The 26,682-nt window shown below is 36.2% G+C and overlaps 1 protein-coding gene across 1 annotated transcript in view; it reads right to left on the bottom strand.

Annotated features, from left to right (window-relative positions):
• The window catches only part of IKZF3 (IKAROS family zinc finger 3), a 58,686-nt gene that overhangs the window by 30,968 nt on the left and 1,036 nt on the right, over nt 1-26,682 (bottom strand). Inside the window, exons 2-6 of the mRNA XM_058180771.1 lie at nt 21,631-21,687; nt 21,183-21,296; nt 9,102-9,365; nt 7,775-7,942; nt 3,100-3,216 (exon numbers count right to left, since the gene is read on the bottom strand). Coding sequence (XP_058036754.1) covers nt 3,100-3,216; nt 7,775-7,942; nt 9,102-9,365; nt 21,183-21,296; nt 21,631-21,687 — 720 coding nt within the window. The remainder of the gene's footprint in view (nt 1-3,099; nt 3,217-7,774; nt 7,943-9,101; nt 9,366-21,182; nt 21,297-21,630; nt 21,688-26,682) is intronic.

Here is a 26,682-nt window from a genome sequence, read left to right as displayed (position 1 = left end):
TACCCAAATTATTTAATATTACTTTATATAGTATTAAATATTGAAGCCAACAATCGGTGTTTATTTTCCAATTTGGACAATTTTGGGATTCTTTTCTAATTTTGGAACACTGGTTTGAATGGACAGGATTGAAATATACTAAAAGCAGAGAATCTTCTGAAACAATTGCATCAGTTAGAATAGTATAGAATTTAATATTTATTTTTGCTTATTTCCTTAGTTTTATAATTTCAAAATATTCAAAAATTTATATCAAAATCTAGATATTCCTAAGTGTGACTTTTCCTGTGTATGTTTCCAGTCCATCAAAACAGTAGATACACTTTCCAAATATTTATATTATTTTTCTGCCCATTTTTCATCTCATGCACATTTTGTATATAGTTTTTTTTTTTAATTTACATTTATATCCCGCCCTTCTCTGAAGACTCAGGGCGGCTTACAGTGTATAAGGCAATTATTCAATTTTAATTGAAGTGCATTGCAATGTCTAAAAAGCCTTTTAGTTTTTAATATGCACAGAGTTTTTGTATGGGATGCTATTTCACTAAGTTTCAGTTCACAAGTGTTCTCTGTTGTACTTGAAACATAGCATACAAACAATTCAAGAAGTTAATTGGATGGAGTGAGTATGTAATTATTTCTAAATAAATTATCTTTCTAAATAATTAATTGAATAATGTTTTAAAATAATTATATAAATAAATTTCTAAAGAATTATTTCTGAATAATGTAAAATTTCACCATATATGTTTCTTTCCAAGTGGCTTGCATGCTAGAGGGAAAATGTTCAGATCACATGGAAAATATTAATTTACGGTGCTTGTCTCTATGTAGTATCGTTTCAATAAGCTCCATACTAAAGAATATACAGTATACAAGTTCCTGTAATAGAAATCTGGTCCTTTTAAACTGACTTAATGTAAATGTAACTAGACAAAAAAAAACTTCTGTTCATATTTCAATTTCACATATAATATAAAATTTATCACATAATCAATAGGTCATTATAAAATTTTATATGGAATAGTTAAGATTTTTAGACTGTGCATGATAAACTTGATAAAGATTTTGTGTGTATTTTTCTAATAGATGCATTTTGCATATATTTTGTCCAACTATATACATTTTTGCAAATGTGTTTTGCTAATAGATGTCTTTTAATTTGAAATACTACATTGTGAAAAGTAAAAAAAAATCAAGGCAATTTTTCAACTCAAGTGCTAATAATGCTGCAACTGTAGAATAAATATTTCAAGTGAACAGAAAATGTAATTTAAATTTATAGAAATAATAAATCAGTTAACTGGTTATAACAAAATATATTTCTGATATATTATAATAAATAAATAAATAAAAATTTGTGAACCATTTTTTCAAACCTTAGTATATTTAAAATAATCTAATCAAACAACCCAATTAAAGCTAGTATCTCTAATATTTATTTACATATGACATTAACTTAAATGTCATCTGTTGAACTCTTGTGGTGATGTTAAAGGATATTCCAACTTAAATTATAAAATGGAAAAAATTATCAAGGAATGGTAAGAATTAATAGCTAAAAACATCACCATAGTTATAATTAACTAATCTCATCATTAATATTTTTGTTATCTTTATTCCATTTCTTTCTATATCCTTTGATTCTCTTTTCATTATTATTTCAGTGGTGAGCCTTTTGGAGAAGTAGTTCACACTGTTCCAACATGTGACTTTTGTCATTCCAGGCCTATAGTTTCACGTTTTTTCAGAGCAAGAGAGCTGGTTAACAAAAACCTCAGAAATACTAAGCGTGACCTGAATGAACGGCACTGTTTCCTGTAACACCAAATGATGTGGTCACCAAAGGAATGGAACACGGAAAAAGAGAACCTGCTAATGGTCTGATATGAATCTCCAATCAAGCATGGGAGCCACATTTGAATTCGATGTTACATGCAGGTCCCTACCTTCCCCCACTGTTCTCAGCCCTGTGGTCATAAATGTTAAAATTATCACCAATGACAAATTCCAGAGGAGCAGTCAAACAAAGGTTAGTGTTAGGTAATTAAATATCTAAGTAGGTAAGTAATATGGAAAATCCCCATGTTCTCTCTTCTAATAGACCACCTAAATTTGATATAGCCAGATAGCTACCCTGAATTTGGGCAATATATTTTTTACATATGTCATATATGATTTTAAAAATAGTAGGTTTCTTTTTAATGATATTCGTAATTCCAATTGCTCTGTTACTTTTGATACAAATATTATGATCAGAGATTTCTTTACTATTTGAGATATTGATAAATACTTGATATTACCTCAAAATTACCTATTTGCCAAATTTCAAATTTTGAAAAAACTGCACTGCACTGCACTGCACTGCATTGAACAAAGAGGCCTGTGATTTTTAAATCCATATTTCTGCAAAAAAAATTTAAAAAAGTGAAGGTAGATATTATCATAAACTAGAAATCTATAAAATATTAACAAATGCTAAATGCAATTATACATCAACTATTATTTTTAGTCCAGCAAGGAAAAAGTGTGCATGAAGGGAATGGGTCCATCAAGGAAAAAGTGTGCATGAAGTTTGATAAATAAACAAACAAATATAAAATGACGATGTCCTCAGCCAAAAATTACTACTGTAGACGTAGCAGGCCAGATTGGCACAATAAAAGCCATTTGAACTGGGATGCCATTTTGGGGCAATCTATGCCTTAAAATAGACACCGGGTTTTTTTTTAATGCTGTTCCTTCAGTGGTACAACTGAGAGAAACCAGCAATAAAATCACAAGTTGCAGTCATGTGATGCCACGCTTAATGAACTTGGGTGATTCACTTAATAACCATGGCAGAAGTGAGGTTTGCAGTCCATTGCAATGACACAATAGTTTACTTAACAACCACATCATTTAGCAACAGTATTGCTGGGTTGATTGTGGTCATTAAGTGAGGACTACCTCTATGATATTTAAATTCCCATATTAAATTCCCATATTATTTTCATTTAAGCACATAGTTCCATCACTCTTCCTTACAGCAAAAGGAGAATAAGATTCCCAACAAGACTGTTCCAACACAGCAATTAAGAATTCCCAACTGCTCACCAGCTTCACTGAGGCTAGCATTCTCCAGGTATGTCCGACATCTTTCTTTGTGTTCCTCTAATGAACTTCTCTGCTTATAACTCCGTCCACAGAATTCACACTTGAATGGTTTCTCCACTAGAAATGAGTATTTGGTTTATTGATGTTATGTAATAAATATTATATCATTTTAACATATCAAGTACTTCAATTCATCACCTGTTAATCCCTAGAACAGTCCTGCTTGGGGACTGTTCCAGGAACCAAAACAGGTTAAATAACCAACAGTCTTAAGACTGAATTAGTGAAAGATGCCCTAAACTGGGAATCTTTGATTTCCTAATCTAAATATATCCTATTAACAGAAGGAAGAAGCTTTTCTGCTTTCCTCTGGATAATGCTGCACAAGAAAAGTATTTTAATCTAAAAAAAAGCCATGGTCTCATGAATATCTGCAGAGGAATTGGGTGTGAAAGAAAAATGATATCACAGGCAATTACTTAATTGACAACATTTGTACAATGACATCATGACACACAAGACCTCATTTTGACTTGAAGAAGTTGGCTCTGTCTAAACCTTTATATTTCCATGCTGTCAACAATGGAAACCTCGGCTCGTTTATACAATATATGATTCATCAGCGATGTACTGGAAACCATTGCAAAGCTAGAGATTTGCTTTGTTTTACTTTTGGATGCACTGCAGCTCTATTTCCATGTTAATCTTAACACCTTCTCATGGTTCCTGAACTTTAGGTCCCATTAGGGAGATACCAGGATGGCCCCTTTGCAGCTACATCTCAGCTGTCCAGACATAAATTGCAGAGCATTAGATTGTTTTGTCAATATCCTCCTTGCCTCCATGTTGGATAAACTAGCAGTGAGAGGGGCTACTGATATTCCTTCCTTCCTTCCTTCCTTCCTTCCTTCCTTCCTTCCTTCCTTCCTTCCTTCCTTCCTTCCTTCCTTCCTTCCTCCCTCCCTCCCTCCCTCCCTCCCTTCCTTCCTTCCTCTCTCTCTCTCCTTCCCTTCCTTCCTTTTGGGAGAGGGCTGCAAAGGCCTCAGTAGCTAGAGGAGCTTTTGCAGAACAAACTATTGTTCTGATTTTCACTTCTTTTTAGTATTGCGAGCTACAAATCCTGAAAATAATAACAAATTATCTCTTTAGACTACCTCTGAGAATTTGAAAAGAAAGAAACAATAGCAGTGGAGAAGTGCCACCAGTTTTCTCAACTTTTCTTCGGAGTATTGACTAGTTTTCTTCGTAATTCTTTATTTCTTAGCTCTTAATATAAAATAAAGTCTTCTCTCCCCAGATCATTTATACTGTTTATTTGTTTACTGTATAGTTTCTATTTCTTAACTGTCCATTTCCCTCAGAAGAGGGATGAAATCTAAAAATTTTCCCTACCGGTTCTGTGGGCGTGGCTTAATTGGTGGGTGTGGCTTCGTAGTCAGTTGACTGGGTGGGCATGGCCAATAACAGTAAATAATAAAATAATAAATAAAAATAATAAATAAAGTATACAAAACAATAAGAGGTACCAAAAGTCAACTTTAACAATTTACATACACACAACACAACACAACTGACTCACACACAATGTAAAAGCAGCTGTACCTCTCCCAAAATGGCCCCTGCAACAAGTAGAAACCTCACACAGCCACAAAAAGCTCAAAAATCAACTTTCACACTTTACACACACACACAACATAACACAACACAACACAACACACAATGTAAAAGCAGCTGCACCTCACCCAAAATGCCCCCTGCAACAAGCAGGGTCCTCATACAGCCACAAAAAGCTCAAAAAACAATTTTCACACTTTACACACACACAACACAACACAACACAACTGACTCACACACACACAAAATGCCACATATAGCTTTGTGTGTTTTTGTGGGTTTGTGTAGTTAGAGTGAAACACTACAGAAACACACCAAATCTCAGAAAGCTTGCACAAATATTTTATTTTATTATTTTATTTTATTTATAATTTTTAGATCAGGGTCTCCAAAATTAGTAATTTTAGGGTTTGTGGACTTCAACTCCCAGGAAAGCTGACTGAGGAACTCTGGGAGTTTAAGTCCACAAGTCTTAAAGTTACTAAGGTTGAAGACCCCTGTTTTAGATAAAAGCAGCTAAATTTAAAACTTCCTTAAAACTTCCTTGTCAAGAAAACAATTGGCCCACTGCTGGGAGAAAGTGGCAAGAAGGTGACAAGCAACAGGGAGAAAGCAGATCTGCTTAATTCATTTTTTGCATCTGTCTTTACACAAAAGGAAAAAAACAATCCAACCTATCAAAAACAGCACCACAAAAAAACAGATTAGGAACACAAGTTAAAATAGGGGAAAAAATGGTAAGTGAACACCTGTCTACCCCAGAACAGTTCACCAGGACCGGATGGATTACACCCCAAGGTTCTGTAGGAACTGGCAGACGAGATCTCAGAACCACTGAACTATATCTTTCAAAGATCCTGGAGCAGAACTTCCAGAGGACTGGAAAAGAGCTGATGTAGTTCCCATCTTCAAAAAAGGAGAAAAAAAAAACAGATCCAGGAAACTACAGACCTATCAGCCTGACTTTTCCAGGGAAGATTCTGGAAAAGATAATCAAGCAACGAATCACCGAACACCTAGAAGCAAACAAAGTAATAACCAAAAGCCAACATGGGTTTGTCAAAAACAGATCATGCCAGACTAATTTTATTGCATTTTTTGACAAAGTGACAAAATTAGTGGACCAGAGGAATGCTGCCGATATAATTTACTTGGACTTCAGTAAAGCATTTGATAAAGTAGACCATAACCTACTATTAGATAAAGTAGAAAAATGTGGGTTAGACAGCACTACCACCAGATGGATTCGTAACTAGCTGACCAACCGCACTCAACGTGTAGTCCTCAATGGAACTACATGCACATGGAGGGAAGTATGCAGTGGAGTACCCCAAGGCTCTGTTTTAGGCCCAGTACTCTTCAACATCTTCATCAATGACTTGGACAAGGGGATAGATGAGGAACTCATCAAATTTGCAGATGACATCAAGCTGGCAGGAATAGCCAACACTCCAGAAGATAAGCTCAAGATACAGAAGGATCTTGACAGACTTGAACATTGGGTGGTAACTAACAAAATGAAATTCAACAGTGAAAAAAGTAAGGTTCTACATTTAAGCAAAAAAAACCCACAAAATGCACAGGTACCGTATATGTGGTACCTTGCTCAATAGTAGTAACTGTGAGAGGGATCTAGTGGATCTAGAGTCCTAGTGGACAACCATTTAGATATGAGCCAGCAGTGTGCAGCAGCTGCCAAAAAAGCCAACACAGTTCTGGGCTGCATAAACAGAGGGATAGAATCAAGATCACGTGAAGTGTTAGTACCACTTTATAATGCCTTGGTAAGGCCACACTTGGAGTATTGCATTCAATTTTGGTCGACACGATGTAAAAAGATGTTGAGACTCTAGAAAGAGTGCAGAGAAGAGCAATAAAGATGATCAGGGGACTGAAGGCTAAAACATATGAAGAACGGTTGCAGGAACTCAGTATGTCTAGTTTAATGAAAAGAAGGACTAGGGGAGACATGATAGCAGTGTTCCAATATCTCAGGAGTTTCCACAAAGAAGAGGGAGTCAAACTATTCTCCAAAGCACCTGAGGGTAAAACAAGAAGCAATGGGTGGAAACTAATCAAGGAGAGAAGCAACTTAGAACTAAGGAGAAATTTCCTGACAGAACAATCAATAAGTGGAACAACTTGCCTGCAGAAGTTTTGAATGCACCAAAACTGGAAATTTTAAAGAAAATGTTGGATAACTTTTTGTCTGAAATGGTGTAGGGTTTCCTGCCTGGGCAGGGGGTTGGACTAGAAGATCTCCAAGGTCCCTTCCAACTCTGTTATTATTATTATTATTAAATTTGAATTTCTGTCTAAAAAAAACTCCTTAAAAAAAACCAATTAACTATTTTTTAAGCTCCCCCCTCATTTACTTACCCAATTGGATGCAGGCAGATTCAGTTGCTCACCGAGGAGTTGGATTGCAGACAGGCAGATTCAGTTGCTAGCGGATGCAACTGATTGCAGCAGCCGAAGCAAAGCAAGGCTTAGCGAGCCCGAAATAAGCAGCAGTTAGGTAAGCGGGGATGGGGCGATTGGGTGGGCATGGACGGGGCTGTTGTAAGAGGTTGTTAAAAAATGATTTTAAAAGCCTGTGATGATGACGCAACTCAGCTGAGAATTGATCATTGTTAAGGAAACTAAACTAATTTCCACTCCTCAGCTTACAATATGGACCTGCTGTTCTATATGGAGAAATACATTATCTCAAATAATACAATTTTCTGATCCATGTTTTAATCTGAAAAGGGTAAACAAATACATATGTTGAATTACAGCATACACCCACACACAGAGAGACACAGACATGGCAAGGGAAACAAAAGTAACAAAAGAAGAAAATAAATGAAATTTTCTGGATGAAAAATTACAAAATTATGCAGGAATTGGATGGAGCTATTATGAAATTGGATATATATGATACTGATGTAGGTTAAAGCTACTTTTTCATTTATGGTTTTAAAACAGGTATTAATAATAATAAAGAATTGAAATATAGCTGATAAAAACAGAAATAAAGGAACTAAGTCAATCAATCTTAAAAGAAATAAACACTTACCAGAATGTGTCCTTAAGTGACCTGTGAGTGCATCTCTTCTTTGACAAGCATAGCTACAAAGATGACACTTGAATGGCTTTTCCCCAGTGTGAAGTTTAACATGGCGGAGAAGATTTCCCTTCTGAGTAAATGAGGCTCCACACTGCTTACAATGGAAAGGGCGCTCACCTTAAAAACAGCATGAGTAGTGGAGTGATTATTAGAGCACTATAGTCTTAGCAAAAGATAAAATTCAAATCATTCTGCCATAAGAACCATGGGGTTGATTTATTCCATCAAACCTTCTACTAGCCTGAGCTGAGTTAGTGGAAGGCTTAATGGAATAAAAGGTTGGTTGAGAAGGGAAAAATTTCTGTTTCTGATTATATTGCACAGTTTCCACCAGTTGCCAATCAGTAGCTTTCTTAACCAAAACAATTTCCTTTCAGAGTGCATAAGAGTAACAACATCTTCAAGGTACCTTCCTCCCCAACATACATACATACATACATACATATATACATACATACATACACATTCCACCTAAGTCTCGCCTGGATTACTGCAATGCTCTCTACATGGGGCTCCCCTTGAAGGGCATCCGGAGGCTGCAGTTAGTCCAGAACGCGGCTGCGCGGGTGATAGATGGAGCCCCTCGTGGCTCCCGTATGACACCCATCCTGCGCAGACTGCACTGGCTACCTGTGGCCTTCCGGGTGCGCTTCAAGGTTTTGGTGACCACCTTTAAAGCGCTCCATGGCATTGGGCTGGGTTATTTACGGGACCGCCTACTGCTACCGCATGCCTCTCACCGACCCGTGCGCTCTCATAGAGAGGGTCTCCTCAGGGTGCCGTCAGCGAGGCAATGTCGCCTGGCGACGCCCAGGGGAAGGGCCTTCTCTGTGGGGGCTCCCACCCTCTGGAACGAACTACCCCCCGGCCTTCGTCAGCTTTCGGACCTTCGGACCTTCCGCCGCGGGCTCAAAACATACCTATTTAATTGTGCAGGACTGAGCTAGATTTTAAATTTATGTGTTTTAACTGGGTTTTATTTTTTATATTTTAAAATACAGGCTTATAGAATAAGTTTTTTAATTGTTTTTATAGTGTATTTATGTGTCTATGTGTTTTTTAAGTGCCTGTAAACCGCCCTGAGTCCTTCGGGAGATAGGGCGGTATATAAATATGATTAATAAATAAATAAATAAAATAAATAAAGTTGTGTCACTCTACCTGGCTTGATCACTACCTGGGCTCTGCCCAACTTAATGCATTGCAGTGGCTACTGGAACAGCCTCAGATCAAGTATTTTCAAATGAGATCTTTCTTCTGAATGAATTATAATTACCAGTATGGCTGCGTTTGTGAACCACCAGAACATTGAGGCTGACACAGCCCAATCCACAAATGTCACACTTCAGTTTTGCAGTATTTGATTTGACAAGGTCACATGGCTCAGAATGCCTCTCCAGTTCGATGTTGTCATAGTCTCCGTATTCTGGCCTGCAGTTATAAAGGATCCTGGGTTCTTCTCCAATTTCTACTGGCTCAGACTTCAAAATTCCATCTTGTTTTTCATCATAGTCAAATTTGATCTTAAGTATGCTCTCTTCTGGAAATAACATCAACATGGTTGTTGTTGTTGAATAGTATTTTTTATATTTTCTTATTTCTTTCCTCCATATTTTTCAGTTTTTTTGATAAAATAATCAGTCATATGCATAATGAAATGTATTTTAGATCAATAAAATCCTACCATTACATTCAATATTTTCCAGAGAGGAGAGGAGAGGAGAGGAGAGGAGAGGAGAGGAGAGGAGAAGAGTCGTTACTTCCTTCCTATGGCTGAAAGAAACTGACTGGGCCAAAGTCAGCCAGCTGGCTTTGTGCTTAAATTAGAGCTAGAGCTTACCATCTCCCCATTTCTAGCCTGATGCCTTATCCAGTACATTTGACTGGCTCTCTCAATTCTGATGTCAAAACTGAATAGAACTTTAAACTGAACATTCAGTTTGATACAGAAATGTTCTTTTATGTTTAGAAAACATTCATTTAACTTGTTTAATGAACCTTACCTGCAGATGTTATTCTCCTTCCATATTTTCATTGCTCAGCAATACAGGCTGACATGTCATTTAGCAAATATAAATGTAGTAAATTGATTCTGAAATCTGAACGAAGGGGATCTTTTTTTTAGTTTTCTAAAAACTGCCTATCTCCAGCATAAGCATTGTGATAATGGATTTCAAGTAACAGGACTGCATTTTAAGTACTCATTCCTCTTGACATCACTTACATTACAAAACAAATTTGCTGCATTCAAAATAGGTTGGAACTTGGAAAAGGTAATATTAGCTTAAATGCTAACTTCCATTAAGAGTTCCTTTTTTAAGACATGATGGCCACCACTTTGGAAGCATTTGTGGCAAGTCACTAAAATAGTTTGGATATGATTATATTTTCAGTATAGTTTTGAAAGGTTTGTATTTGGAGAGAAATGTCTGCCAATCAATGTTAATTCTCTTTCAACTCATAAATAACAGTGTCTCAACAAAAAAATGGTATTGTTCATAGTCTTCACCAACATGCTTTATGGATTTATGGATATATACATATCATTAAATTCTATACAGTTTGAAGGGAAGTGATATAAGGGAGAGTTAATTATAAATATACTGTACATCTACAAAAAAATTCCAGTCACCACGACTTTCGTTGCAATCTAAATTGTAATGATGATATTTCAGCCATGCTATATGTCCTTTTCTTATGACTATACCATTATTTACTGGTCTGGGATCATAAACCAAGAAATCAATCAATCAACCATGCCAACATGTATGTAGTGAATTGGATGATGCGGAGTGAGAGAAGGTATGTACTATGCCTAGATATTGGAAAATCCAGGTATTAAGGGTCTCCAACTTGACAACTTTAAAATATGGCTGGCTGAGGAATTCTGGGAGTTGAAATCCACAAGTCTTAAAGTTATCAAGTTGGAGATTCCTGGATTACATAATAGGAGATTAAAGGATGGGAGGGATAAGCAATACAACTGCAGTTGTTGACTTAGAACTGCCCATATGGATTGTGAAAGCTTCTTGAAAGAAGCTGATATGTCCCAATTTAAAGAAAAAAGTTGAGTATTCTGTATTTTCAGAAGCACCATGAGATAGTACATAAATAACATCTTATTTAAGACCTTTCAGAAGCATTGCTAAAATGTATTCTATTACTGGATTAATAATGGTATATGAAAATCCCCAAAACAAGAATAATTTCAATATTCTAGAACTCTTAAAATGATAGCTGTGAACCTGCCTTACTGTTTCAACCATCCTAAGAGGATATGAACTACAATGTTCCTCACAAGTTTTGTACTGCAGATTCTAAGTGAGAAGAAGCGTTGATGAAGAATGTTTTCTCAGGTAAGGCTGCAAAGGAATATTGTGGCAGTGATATGTAAGCAGTTAGGCAGAAAAAGAGGCCTTCCATTTTCACAGTTCAGTACTAAGGAGAAGCTTTGAAAGAGAAAGAGGGACTCAGAAAAGGGGAATATCTTTTAGAGAACTCATGTTGCTTTATTTATTAACCTTGCCTGCAAAGGTGTTTATATACTTCTCAGTGCTGAATTCTGGAAACAATCAGATTCTACAAATCGTGCCAATTCTTTTCACATAAAAAATGCCACTTTTCCCAAAAGTCAGGACTTTTTGGTTGTTGCACAAAAGAAAACCAGTCCTCTATTTGGGGAGTTTCTTAATTTTTTTTCTGGGAACTCCACTGGGTATATATAACTCATTCTGATGTTTTTTTTCTTTCTGTCTGTCTTTTTTTTTTTTTTTTTTTTTGAGGTTCCTCCATGGTAAAAATATCTGCTGTTCGCCTTTCTTCTAAACCACTTGCTTTTGTATAAGCATCTCAGCCTTTGATAGCTTCTGGTAGGAAACTGAAAGGATGCACCTGAATCTTCCTCCTGATTTTTTTTACCATGCTCCAGCTGTGGAAAGCTCCCCCCAAAGAAAACCTTGAACTTTTCAATGCACTTTATTTAAAAACTCAATGGAAAACAAATGCTGGCTGGCAGAAAACCAAAGCTGAGAAAATAGCTGTTTGATCACAGGCAACACAATTCAAATATTATTGTAAGAGTTACCCTATGCTAAGATGAATGGCCAATAAACTGGATAAATAAATTAATAAATAGTCTGATCAGCAAAATGGCAGTATGCTTGATTTAAAAAAAAAAAAAGTCTGATCTGGAAGCTTTCCTTAAATCCCACCACATTCAACCCATTACAGTGAATTAGATTTTCACTTTGCTTTTTGTATCATGGTAATCAATGCTCTCTCTTCTTCCCCCCCTCACCACAACCCTCCTGTAATTGATTTACTTGAAAGAGAGGGGGGGAGGCAAAACAACCCTAGAATTTCTAGGGCTGAAGATGGACCAAAACCAGAATCCTCCCTGCCCAACGCCTTGACTAATAACTATGACACTATAGTGGCTTTTCTTATAACCTATTGAAAACTGCAAAAACTCATCAAAAGATGAATAACAGAATAACAGTGTTGGAAGGGGGCTAGGAGTTCTTCTAGTCCAGGGGTTTCCAACCTTGGCAACTTTAAGCCTGAAGGACTTCAACTCCTAGAACCCCCCAGCCAGCAAAGCTGGCTGGGGAATTCTGGGAGTTGAAGTCCTCCAGGCTTAAAGTTGCCAAGGTTGGAGACCCCTTTTCTAGTCCAACCCCCTGCTCAGGCAGGAAATCTTATACTTTAATTAACTATACCATTTCAAATAAACCCTATACTTCAAATTAACTATACCATTTCCAATCTCTTCTTTAAAACTTCCAGTGTTGTTTCCATTAATGAAAACAGGAAAGGCCAGAATTCATATACTTGAGCTGAAAATGTATTATATGGTCTCCTAATAAGTCTCAGTACATCTCACTGAATTCAGTAAAACATCTGACCAAATCTATAGAAGATGTTGTAGTTTAGTTTACCATTCTGTATATATTTAGCTGACAATAACTACTACTGAAATTTCAGGATGTTACTCTGTAATTACCATATTTATATTGATAATGAAGAAGGAGCTATTGGCTGCCCTTTTAAAAACCTATCAATTCTTACCTATATTCTTATTTTATTATTTCTTCTCACCTTCCCTTCCATACAAAATTACTCTCTGGGGCAAAAAATGGCTTTCTCTGTCTCTTCGCCTCACACACACACACACACACACACACACACACACACACATATATATATATACATACATACACATACACACACATACACATACACACACACACGCACATATGCATACATACATATATATATATATATATATATATATATATATATATATATATATATATATATATATATATATATATGTAGGTCTTTGGTTGTTTGGGTTTTCTCCCGTGTAAAATTGGAAATGCCTTGGCAACGTATCGACAAAGTCTCATTCGTCATCTTCAGGCTTCAGCTTCGTGCTTCTGGGAGCAATGTGTGATCGCAGCTGTTTCTTCCTTTTAAAAGGAAGAAGTTTAAAAGGAAGAAACAGCTGCGATCACACATTGCTCCCAGAAGCACAAAGCTGAAGCCTGAAGATGACGAATGAGACTTCGTCGAAACGTTGCCAAGACATTTCCAATTTTACACGGGAGAAAACCCGAACAACCAAAGACCTACATACAAACACCCGTGAAAACCTCAGAAAACAAATTTATATATATATATAAAACAAATATATATATATATACACACACACACACACACACACACATACATATACATATATATACACATACATACATACATACATACATACATAAAACTAAAACTTCTTTCCAGAACCTTCTTGAAACTTTAAAATAAAATACAATTGGGATAAAACTAAATGAGTTTCCTGAGCTAGAATCATTATCCATATTGGAAATGAGTTTCACAGGATAATATAATATGAAAGAAAAGAAACATTTTAGAAGCTAAATTCAACTTCTGCGAAAATTAAATCTTGCTTTGGAAACTCAAATTTATTTTGCCTATCTATCCCAGCAATCATCACAATACTGTTGTCAGACAGTGAAAATCAGTACATTGTAGATTGGGGGGGGGGGGGGGAGGCAGTTTCTGAAGATATGCCAGGTGAACATTATTTATTTACTGAAGTAATATTTCTGAGAGTGTGAAATCACACTAAATTCAACCATTTTGTTCCCAACTAGGAATATTTTATTTTGTTCATTTGAAAATGTAAGTTTGTTCTCATGTCTATAGAAGCCTTAGTAAGAATAATTATGTTGTATTATAAATTATGTTTTGCTTGGCATACAACCCACCTCCTCCTTGGCATACAACCCACCTCCATCAATACATGAGGTAATGTGTAGGCCATCCTTTCCTAAATAGCCTATTTAAAATGTCCTAGAAACTTTCTACAGCTTTTCATTCACAACTTCAGTCCATCTGATTTCTGCACCAATTTAAAATTTCAGTTTATTTTGTTTTTTCAAAAAAGGAGGCATGAAAATGCATCCCCCCTTTTTATCATATAGATAGATAGAGATAGATAGATAGATAGATAGATAGATAGATAGATAGATAGATAGATAGATAGATAGATAGATAGATAGATAGATAGATAGATAGATAGATAGATAGATAGATAGATAGATAGATAGATAGATAGATAGATAGATAGATAGATAGATGAAAGAAAAAGAGAGGTTTTAATTTAGTTCTAGTTTTTCCTCCTAATTAATATACTTTTGTACTCATTTTTATGTTGTATCAAACTATCATAAAACACAGAGAAATGCAAAAATGAAAAGATAGCTACTTTGTGCTATTTTATTAAGTGTGAATCAGAATGATTCATATTACAAAGTGAGCTAAATAATTCTTACTTTTTCTTCAACATTAGGATTTTTAACTGATTGATTTTCCCAGCCCATTGGTTTTTCACTAACTGTCAGAATAGCTAACATGACAGCTAAAACAGTATCATGGCTGTTTTACCTCCTACCCATCTAACAAAAAACAAAAACAAAACCCAAACCTTAAGTCATATACAAGAGGACCTTCAGGACTAAATGAGTTATCAGCCAGTGGATAATGCTGATTCTCTTTCTCTGGAGATCTACAAACAGATGATCTAGTGAATCCTATATTTACTGAGAGATGGACTGGATAACTAAGGTAATTTCCACTTTCACATTTGTGATGATAAATTGCTATGCATCCTTCATTCCTCATACATTTTTGCAGAAAGTATTTCACCGAATTGCTACTACAAAGGCTTTCCCACCCTGCATTATAAAGACAAAAAATGGTCTTAAATTGTAGAATTACACCAGAGGTGGGTTTCAGCAGGTTTCTGACCAGTTCTGGAGAACCAGTAGTGAAAATTTTGAGTAGTTCAGAGAACCGGTAGTAAAAATTCCAACTGGCCCCACCCCCATCTATTCTCTGCCTCCCAAGTCCCAGCTGATCGAGAGGAAATGGGGATTTTGCAGTAACCTTCCCCTGGAGTGGGGTGGGAATAGAGAGTTTACAGTATCCTTCCCCTGCCATGCCCACCAAGCCACACCAACCAAGCCATGCCATGCCCACCAAGCCAGGCCCACAGAACCGGTAATAAAAAATTTTGAAACCACCATTGAATTATGCAATCCAAAAGTGGCTGAATCTTGCTATGCATATAAACAAGGAAGAAATGAAGCCACATGCAGTCTGTCCTGACCTAAAATTAGGCACTATACCTGATCCTTCAAAGTAAGCCAAAAAAAAAATCTAAGTTAGAAAAATCCATCTCTTATCACAAAATCTATTTAAAAAGATGAATGGTCCTGATGGAAAATATCTATCAACATCAGAGCATTTATCACTGAGAAAAACTGGTCACAAAAGAATGGAGAAAGAATATTGATGTTGATCTCAATGTCTTGTTTGTCTGAAGAATTTAGAGACATAAAAGCTAACTTAGAGACTTGTTAGCTTAGGAGAGTAACATGCAGTTTGGCTTCTGTGGATAGTTCACAGGAAGGAGCCATTTATCCATGGTTCCTTTTACACCATTCCACTCTTAATATCTGTCATTCTGATCTTCACTCATTTACACTATGGTTTTGGTAAAGTGAGTGGGAAGAAATTGCAGAAATATCATTTTTAATTTCATGAAAGGGAGTGACATAGGCCTTGTGGAACTGTTTGGATTTTTATTTTTTTTGAGGGGGGTGGCTCTCTTTTCAGTCCAGTGAAACACTAGGGTAGGAAGGGATTAGTTTTGAACTTATTTTGTTTTTCATTTAAATAATTCAGTTTTGGGGTGATGCCTCAATGAACTCAAACAGACAGTAAACACCTGGTGGAAATTTCACAAGCTATAAATAGCAACAAAACTTTCTGAATTCCCTACCAAGCATGAACGCAAAGTGCAAATTGGTTCACCTCTAAGAAGGGAAGGGGATGGGAGGGGGGGAGGGAAGGGAAGGGAAGGGGCATTCTTATGAAACAAAGAAATGGAAAACTATTAAGATTTTTAAATACTGGAACTTGTGCTTCCAATATAGAAGGCATCCCGGTATTTGAAGCAACTTTATCTCAGAAAGCATAACTAAATATTATATTGATGGTGGTTGATATTGTTATTTTCCTATTTCAAAGAGCCCATTCCAGATAAACTAGCTTCATAACAAATTCCTGAATAGTGAACAGGATTTTGGGATTGTAGAGTTTCAGGTCAGACACTTAGTTTATCTTCATGGCTTTGTTTAGCTTCATGGGATGCGACAATTCCGCCAATCATGACCATGGTTTATGACACCTTTTGCTGATTTATGTCAAAGAATTCAATTTAGTAGAATGGATTCACTTAATGATCACATGATTCACTTAATGACCATGTGATTTGCTTAACAATCACAGTGACTCACCTTACAACTGTTATAAAAATAATCATAAAATTGAATCAGATCATGTAGAGACTTGTTCAACAAATGCAATGATTTCTGATCAAAATTCTAGACTCAGTTATGTTCATTAAATGAAGACTACTTGTAGTCTACTTATACAAGGAAAATTGTGTAAAATCATATAGTTACGTGCTCATATATATCGTTTTTGAACCATGTTTCTTCATGTATCTGTGCTGCTCTCCGTACGTAACTTTGTATGTTATTTCTGCCCCTGCGTCTGTATATATCTCTTTCTTTCCCTCTCCTATGGCTAAACATACATTTAACAATTAAGTATCTTTAGAAAGGAAGACTTGCCTTTAGGGTGAACTGCACTGAGTCTTGTGCTTAGTGCTACGTATACTGAAAAGAGAAGCACTTCATTTATTTCTCAGCTATAGAATTATGTTTTATTACAATAAGAGAAAAAGAAACGATAAAACCTGACTATGAGTTTCAAATCATGGCCACAGTTAAAGGAAGGCCATGCCATTGTAGTGTCTCGGGTTCCACAAACTTTTTCAGGTTTTTAATCCTTTCTATAATTTCTATAATTGCTTGCTGAGTGAACCTCTGCAGAAAAATATTAGCTGAGTTTACTACATCACCCCATACCTGCACCCTCCTTTCATTTTTTAAAAAATATATTTTATTAATTTTTCAGTTGCACCCCACTTTCTAACTCAGCAGGACAGTACACAAGATCTAATTTTCTGACTAGAAAAACACGGCATTTCCTTTCCTAGCACAACCACACGCCTTCTAAGGCAAGGGTGGCTGGAACCTCAGCTACAAGCCTAAGTGTACTTTGGGCTCATTTTCCCACCTTCTTTGCTCCTCTTTCCTGCCCATAAAACACCACCATCACCACACCAGTTAATTTAAAAGCCTGAAGTAGGAACATTTATGCTGCAGTTATTTTTCCTTTTTTGCATGCACCAACTCGATGATTTCAAATTCCCACATAGAAAAGACGTGTCTTTAAAGAAGTTGTTTGAAAAATCCAGAGGGTTATTTTGACCTTTTTTAACGAAGACATAACAATTGTCTTCATTTTTCTTTATGAGAATAAGTGATTTCTGCGCCCCTTGTTGGTTATCTCTTCCACGTAGCTTTCTCTATCTTTTTTTTTTTTAAAGGCATTTTAGATGCCCAGGCTTTCTTTATCTTATCACCAGGCTTCCTTCAAAGGTCTGTGGGAGTCCTATGTAATATCAAATAATGCTTGCAATACTGCTTTACACAAACTTTGGCATGGTTTCAATGTCACTCGTTGCTGGGGGAGGGGGGGAGCAAGTGGTGTAGTAATGTTGGAGAAAGAAACATATTTCTATGCACAGGCAAAATATCCCCATGAATCTCTTACTTTTGGGAGCGGAGTTCACACAAATATGGAACAGTCCTTGTTTCTCTGTCTGTCAAGATGCTAGTCCCAAAGGTGTTTTTTTTTCCCCCCCAGGAGGCAACTTATTTTTCCTTTTGAAGATGTTTTGCTTCTCATCCAAGAACCTTCTTTAGCTCTGACAGGATAGTGGGGAATGGAAGAGCCTGTCGGAGCTGAAGAAGCTTCTTGGATGAGAAGCGATACGTCTTCAAAAGGAAAAACAAGAAAGCTCCTGGAAAAAAAAGCACCTTTGGAACAACCACCGACCTGGACGACTGAGAATTTTATTATTTATTTTTATTTTATTTATTTGCATTTATATCCCGCGCTTCTCCGAAGACTCAGGGCGGCTTACACTATGTTAGCAATAGTCTTCATTCTATTTGTATATTTATATACAAAGTCAACTTATTGCCCCCAACAATCTGGGTCCTCATTTTACCTACCTTATAAAGGATGGAAGGCTGGTGGGACTAGAACCTGCAGTAATTGCAGGCAGCTGCTGTTAATAACAGACTGCATTAGCAGTCTGAGCCACAGAGGCCCAGAATCTCTATAGACTCATACAAGATGCTGCTTATCTGTCAGCAGAGCACAAACGTGGTCTATTTATACAAGCAGGTGTTAATATGAGGAAGATTTGCATACAAGGTTCTCAGTTAAAACTTCTGTGGAAAGGATTAGGACTTTTAAAGAAGAGATTGGACAACAATTGTCTGAAATGGTATAGTGTTTCCTGCTTGGAATAGTAGACATCTAAGGTCCCTTCCAATTACCACTAATGGTCTCTCCCCCATTACAACCATATTTATTTTATTTACTTTTCAAGACTTGATAGCCACTTAATCCAAACTTCCAACTTCCAAACTGGACAGCACTTTTCTAAGGACAGCAATTTATCCGAGGTATAGTATTGAATGAGCAGCAGGCTAGAAATGGCCTTGTTGAAAATCTATATTGAACAATACCAGCAATAATTATGAACAATCCCTTTTCTGTTTTTATTTTTCATTCTTCACCATATGCACTGCAAAGGGGGTTTCAGAAGACTCTGGCCAAAAATTTTAGCAACACAAAATTAAGCTTAAACCTACTGGTTGCTTACAGGAATGACTATGAACAATAGTGGTATGGAAAACTTAGGACTGATGTGAAAACCTAGACTTCAAGAGTCTAGGAAAAGGAGCAAAAATATATTATCTTTGCAAAGATGACATATTTTTGCTAGTCTTCCTAGATTCTTGAAGTTTGGTTGGCCAGGATACAAAGGGCTAGAGGGGAAGGGAATTCAAATTTTGGGACTTCCAGAATCAGTTTTGATTAAATTGCTATTAAGTCTTGAAAAGTAAATAAAATAAATGTGGTTGTAATGGGGGAGAAACCATTAGTGGTAATTGGAAAAATACATATTTGAAAATGATCAGCCTTAGAAAACACAACATGCTAAGCAAGACAAAAATGAGCTTCATTATTCACCACTATTATTCCATTATTCACCACTATTCAGTAATGTGTGCTTTGACATATTGTAAGAGCCCAATGTATTGCCATTTAATGTTAAAGAACCAAGATACATTGTAAGCCATGATACGTTTCATATGTTATACAAACACAGTGTGGAACAGAGAAATGTTAGAGTGACTTAGACACCTTTAAGTGGTGTTTGAACACCTTTGAGTGGTGTTTAAATGGTTATAACGGGATAGGGAGAAATTCCCAGTAGCAGTAGCCGGGAATGTGTTTTCTCTGGAAAAGAAGCATAAAAAATGCCAGAAGCATGATAAGTTCAAACCTGCTGTCTTCTTCTTCTCCTTTTTTTTTGTTTGAATAGGCTACTTCTCTTCAGTGTGAAGTGTGCAAAATAGAATATATTAAACACATAAAATTGGTCCTTCTCCCCCCTCCCCCCCCTTTTTTTTTTGGCTTAAACTGAAGTCTCTGCCGTGCAGGGAAATAAAGAGGAAGTTCGTGACCTTTTCCTTTTTATCTCCCTTGTTGCTTATCACGTTTGTTTTTTTTTTGATGTATAGACAGTTACTGTTCTGCTAACTCTATAAGAGATAAAGACAACGTTTCCGAGCTAAATTCTGTTGGTGAAAAAAAAAAAATTGAGTCGATTTGCCCTCTGACTCCTTCCAAACTTGTAACTTTTCTACCTGGAGAGGACTTTTTTTCTCTGTTAGGATATCCATTTCAATATAAAGCTGCAGTTAATGGCAATTTTGGAAGAACAAGTTAGACTGTAACCCAGGAGTCAAGATTTGACCATCTCCTGCTTTTGTCACCCATGTAGTTCCAGTTTCCATCAACCAAACTTTGTCCTGTGTCTATTACTCCACAGTATCTTCTTAATCCTCACTTCCACCCCCAATTCCCCACAAACATTGTTCTATGTGCCTTAAAAGCCCAGCAGACCCATTCGGGTTATGAAAGACATGTCTTCACAATGATGCTATTACAGGTAATCCTCAACTTAAAAAGTTCATTTAGTGACCGTAAAAAGTTACAACGGCCCTGAAAAAGTGACTTAGGACCATTTTTTACACTTTGTAGCATTCCCATGATCATGTGATCAAACTTCAGTTGCTTGGCAACTGACTCATACTTATGACTGTTGCTGTGTCCCAAGGTCATGTGATCCCCTTTTACAATCTTTTGACAAGCAAAATCAATAGGGAAGCCAGATTCACTTAACCCTGTTACTAACTTATCAGTTGTGATGATTCACTTAACAACTATGGCAAGGAAAGTTGTAAAATGGGTCAAATGTCACTTAACAAATGTCTCACTTAACAACAGAAATTTTGGGCTCAATAGTGATCGTAGGTTGAGGACTACCTGTAAAACAATAGAGTTAGATAGATAGATAGATAGATAGATAGATAGATAGATAGATAGATAGATAGATCTATACAGATCCGCGAAAACCTCAGAAAACAAATATATATATATATATATATATATATATATATATATATATATATATATATATATATATATATATATATATATATATGTATGTCACATTCTGTTTACCAAATTATGAATTTTAGTTGTACAACTTCTATTTTACCTTCTCTCTCTCTTCCATTAGTCGAATTATATTCTTTCTCATCTTCACCGGTTTGTATGTTTTCTGTTTCATGGTATATGTTAGGACCCTTATCATTCAAAATATTCCGTAAACCTGATACAGTTTTAATGACAAGAAAACAAAGACAAATGATGAGGAAGATGATGAATCACCATAGCAGGAATTTTAATGAGGTTTGAGACATTTAGGCTATTCTTTAGGTACTGGGTGCTTTAAATATTGGATGATATAGACTTAATAGTAAGCAGTAAGGTAGGAAGATAAATAAGTTTGTTAAGTTTTATATATAATAAAATATAATAATATAATAAAAGCTTCCAACATGGAAGATTATTGTTGGTCTGTACCATTGTCCAAGAGGGCCCTGTCACAAGTAGGTAAGCAGCTTTTTTAAGGAAGGAAATGAAGAGAATTTAATGGGCCAAACCTGCGTGTTCTGTCTGTTCTTGACCACGGCTGAGGTCCAGGCATGCAACTTGGGAATCTAGAACAGGCAAACACAAGAAAGAATTGAGTCTTTGTAAACACTGTACTGTATCACTTGTCAGCATTCCAGAAAAAAACCCAACTCCAAGTAAAAACTCTGAATCAAGCATCTTTCATAGTTCTATTTACTAGGATAGGTAAACTGGCACATCTGGGAAAACCCGAATCTGAGGGGGCTGGGTTTTCCCTCAGTAAATCAAAACAAAACCATTCCCTCACTCCTCAGTTGATCACATATTCCAATCTCCAACCATCCCATCTTGAGACAGCACTCCAACCACTCCTTCTCCAGATGCAGGATTCTTCCTGACCTTGACCGACAGGAAGAATGCTATTATGTCTAAAGACAACCCCTCTACTAAATCTCCCCCTACTTTCCCACATATGAGAAAGTGGAAGCACGGAAGCTTCCCGCCTAATATGGCTTCCAAAGCTGACATCACTTCAGTAATGCAAGCGGGTATGGATTAGATGGGCTCAGAACTGTGTTCTAATTTTGAAAATGTTAGAGCCCTTTTCCAAAGTGACAGCTCTGAAAAAAAAACCTATACAAAAGTCTTATAATACCTGCAGTGGAATTCATGTAATAACTAAATATATTCCCAGACCTCCAAGTGCAAATGCATTATCAACACAGAAAATTCACTCCTAAAGCAACTCATGTAATTCCTGGGTAGATTCTGACGCAAAATTTAATGAATGTCTCTGCAAACTGAGCCTAGTGCAAATTTGCATTTTTATTGCATGATCATGGCTACATTGTGACTTCTTTGACATCATCTATGGATGTCCCTGAAATTTACTTACGACAGGGTTGGACAATCTGTACATATGCACCTCAGTACAAGATCATATTGAAGTTTTGGGGCAAATTACTCAATTGCCACTTTTTTTCTTAAAAAAAAAAAAGATAGGAATAGAAATGAAAGATCTCTGAGAGGTGCACCATTTCCATCCCAACCCTGAATCCAACCCAGGCAGGAGAAGGAGAAAGCTTCTACTCCATCTCAACTGCTCAGCCATTTCCCATCTGTGACATTGGCCAGTAACATGGCCTGGTATTTTTCACAGGCTCTTTTCCTTGCATGACTGGTCTGTTCACCGAAAACTGATCAACTGCCTTTGATGAAGATTAATCAAATTTTCCTCTTTTAAAGGTGATATTACAGTCTCCCTTTTTAAGTTAATTTCTTCCTTTCACTCCACTCTTTATCACCTTATCAAAGAATCTGAAAAATCTTAAAATCTTGCTCCTGGCTGTTACATAACTGCGAAATTTAGTTCATTTGAAGCAGCAGGAAAGTGTTAACCGCTTCCCTTGCATTACCACTAAGGTTTATGGAACATACATGGGGCCTCTGCAACCTCTGAGTATACAAACTTCAATAACTGAAGACCTTTCCAAACCATTATCAAAACACTGCTTTAATTTTCCTAAGAAAACCAAGTACTTTTGGGTGGGGGTGGGGGAGTTACAGAATTAGGAATACATTATTAACATGGAATAGATTGAGTGAAGGGAATTTAACCCAATTTCTTGCCTCCACGTTCTTCACTACTTGCAAGAAAAATGGACTGTAGCTTAAACTGTGATATTTTAATTGTTCCTGTTTCAAAATTATTTTCAAAATCTGTATTCATCAGATATCACTGAAAAAATAGGTACCTAAAAAATCTGTACAATATTCATCAGATATTACTTTTAAAAAAATAGGTACCTATTACTGTGGAATTCTAGAAAAAAAAATCACTATGATAGTACTTTTGTTCCTCTCCATATCACTTCAAATAGGTTACGTATACCAGGACATGCAATACTTGCCAAATAACAATAACAGAAATGCATTGGAAAAATTCTTTTTACATAATATTTGAAACTGGAAGGCCAAGTAAAGCCAACCAGGTCTTGAGCTATAAGTCAGAAGCCAATGGCCACTCATCACTACCTTCCTCAACAGTTGTTTCTCACATGTAAACGATGGATAAATGCTATCAGCCTTACTTAGTGAGAAGCCCAGATCACGTATTTGCTGAAACACTATTGAAAGCAATGGGCAGGTCAGCAGCATAACAAAAAAGAAGCGGAATATCTCTAAACATGTAGTAGTTTCTTTTTTCTCTTAATTATGCATTGAGACGCTCTCATCCCATGTGAGAAAATAAGGAGTTTCAAAACAACACTTTCAAGAAGAGCTTGAATCTTTTTTTTTTTTTGAAGTTAAACAAAGACACTTCTTATTTTTCTCCTTTGCTTTGATACCTGCAGAATTTAGCTAATCATTATCAAATTTAAAAACGTGGTGATCCATTGTCACCAAAACAATATATAACTTTCATTTTTTCATATTTAAAAAAGAACATTTATATACTTTCTCACGGTTTTGATGTTTGAGAAGATTGCCTCCCTAAATTGTACATCCCTGCAGAATAAATAAACAACAGCAGGTGCAGACCCTACTCCAACAATCTGCCCTAGGGACTTCTGAAGCAAGGAGTTCTTTCAAATTGACCACAGCAGCTTTCTTTTTTTACAAGTAAAGGGGGGGGGGAAAGCTAATAATATTTGATATCAAAAATGAAAGTGATTGTACTTATTATAGAACAGCTGCAGCTTAAGCACATGTAACAAACTCAATTATATGAGAATTGAGATTGTATTGAGAGAGGACGTATTGGGAGAGGATTGTCATAGAAGGGGAAGGAAAAACTGCCCTGAATTTTAGGTCAGTGGTTTTTGGATGTATGTACCCAATGATCAGTATGCATAGCTGCTCCATCCACTCACTTCTGAGGTTTAAATTATAGAGAGTTGGAGAAAGAACTAAAATGAAGGCTGAAAACTGTCGGCGATAGCAACTTTCACTCATAGAGTTTTTAAATAGGGCCTGGTGACCTCAAACTTTCTCTGGGACAAAAAGAAAAGAAAGGTGGGGGAGAGAAACAGACATAAACTTCAGGGAGAGAACATAGTAAGATTTATTCCCAATAAGAAAAAATAATTGGAGGACTTCAGTGGTCGATTGCCCCCAGTTTGCACTGGTTCAATAGAACCGGTAGTAAAACCGGCAGGAGGCTCCACCCACTGACCCGAACGTCATCAAAAGCGATCTGCGCATGCGAGCGCGCATGTGCGGGCACAATGCAAACTGGTAGTAAAGGTAAGCAAAGCCCACCCCTGGAGGACTTGCCCAAGAAATAAGCAAACTAAAGGACAACATTTAGGGTTTTTACTAATGCCTGCTAATTCTTCATATGATATGAAGAAAAAACACAGTCCTAAGGCCTCACATTTGTAGGTTGTCCAAGAGAACATTTTAATGATCCATAATTCATGTCTAGATGTCCATAGAAGGCATGCATTCACCAATGCAAAGGTATTTCCAATGTCAACTAAGTCCCTTGTTTCCAGCTTTTAAGACCTGGGACAGATCTTACAAAACTATAAATTAGTTTTATGTATGAAATAGCCAAATCTTCCAATGATAATCATCTGGATATCCTTGGGCTGCTAATACCAAGAGCTCAGTCAGAAAAAAGGCTGATGAAATATTTCATCTTTGTTGAAGATTTAGGAAATGCAGTCTCTGAAGAACAATTAAAAGACCAGTACAGTATTTAAAATGGGGCAAATTATACACCTAAACTTCCCCCAATCTGCAGAGGCCAAGAAAACCTCTACGACAAGCACAGACCTATGGATAGTAACTCTTCATTCATAGGGAGAAGAAAGCAACTGGGTTTGGAGAACCAAAAGAAATCAGATCTAGAATCTGGAAAGCCCCCACTAGGGATATTATTAAGTACACCTCCTTCTTCATGCTACCATTCCCAACTTTTTCTATTTAAAAAAAAATAATCTTTTTCTATTACCAGGTGATGTTTTCGTTATTCACATTTGTATAGTAGAATATTTTAAGTTCGCATTGCCCCAGGATTGCCCCAGTATACAAATTTAAATAATAAATAAATAAAATAAATAAATTTTAATTGCTCTTTTCTCAGGAAAATAAAAATGGATTTAAACTTATGGCATAATATATATTTGTATATCTTTGCCTGTAAAAAAGAAATAGGGAAGAGTTTGATAGAAAGATTTAAAAGCTTATTTTAAAAATTTGAGCTCCCCCATTTTCCTAGAACATTATATATATATATATGTTATATATATATGTAATCACTACCTACCACAAGTCAAAAGATTGCATTAGGGGCAAAAATCTTTTTTCCCCCAAACTTTTTCTCTTTTTCCCCCTCTTCCTTCTTTTGAAGCAAAGAAAGTTTAGTCTTTGCATTAATATTTTGCATTATATTTGCCTATTTTCTTGCTCTGCAATAATCATCTGAATTTTTGGGTATAAAATATCATGGTTTCGGATAGGGCAATGAAGCAACCTTAAAAATATTGGGCCACATTTTTGAGAAAATCTAAATCTTCAATTTCAAAGAAAAAGTATAATCCATGCTGAACTAAATAAAATGGAAAGAATGCAACTGGAAAAGAAATTATTTTGCTTCTGACATTAGGAAGGAAATCAAAGACACCTGCCTCATTTTTATTATGTTGATCGGAAAAGTATATTTTAAACTGAATGCAATCTGAAAAAAGCAATGTAGTGGTCTTTTACATTTATACACAGGCATATAAATAGCATACATATTAAATCCTACTGCTCAATTCACAGGTTTGCATATTCCTCTCAAACAGAACACAGAGACGTAAAAAGTATATTTGTTTTGAAGTTTTGAGTAGATGCAGACACTTTTTTAAAGGTGTAGCACACTTTTGGCACCCATGCAAACATTGTTGCTAGAACCAAATCATGTTGACTGAGAGGAATTCCCCACTGATTTCAAAGAAGCTTTCTTTTAAATAAGCACATGAAATTTCACTTTTGTGACACATAATTTTTTTAGAGCACAAATTCACTTGACAGAGGGGATCTCTTAATATCACTTATGGAATTATAGAGAAGAGTTCAACCTGCTATGCTGG

The sequence above is a fragment of the Ahaetulla prasina genome, chromosome 4 (assembly GCF_028640845.1).
Source record: "Ahaetulla prasina isolate Xishuangbanna chromosome 4, ASM2864084v1, whole genome shotgun sequence".
Classification (NCBI taxonomy): domain Eukaryota; kingdom Metazoa; phylum Chordata; class Lepidosauria; order Squamata; family Colubridae; genus Ahaetulla; species Ahaetulla prasina.
This window is presented reverse-complemented; position numbering and strand designations above follow the sequence as displayed.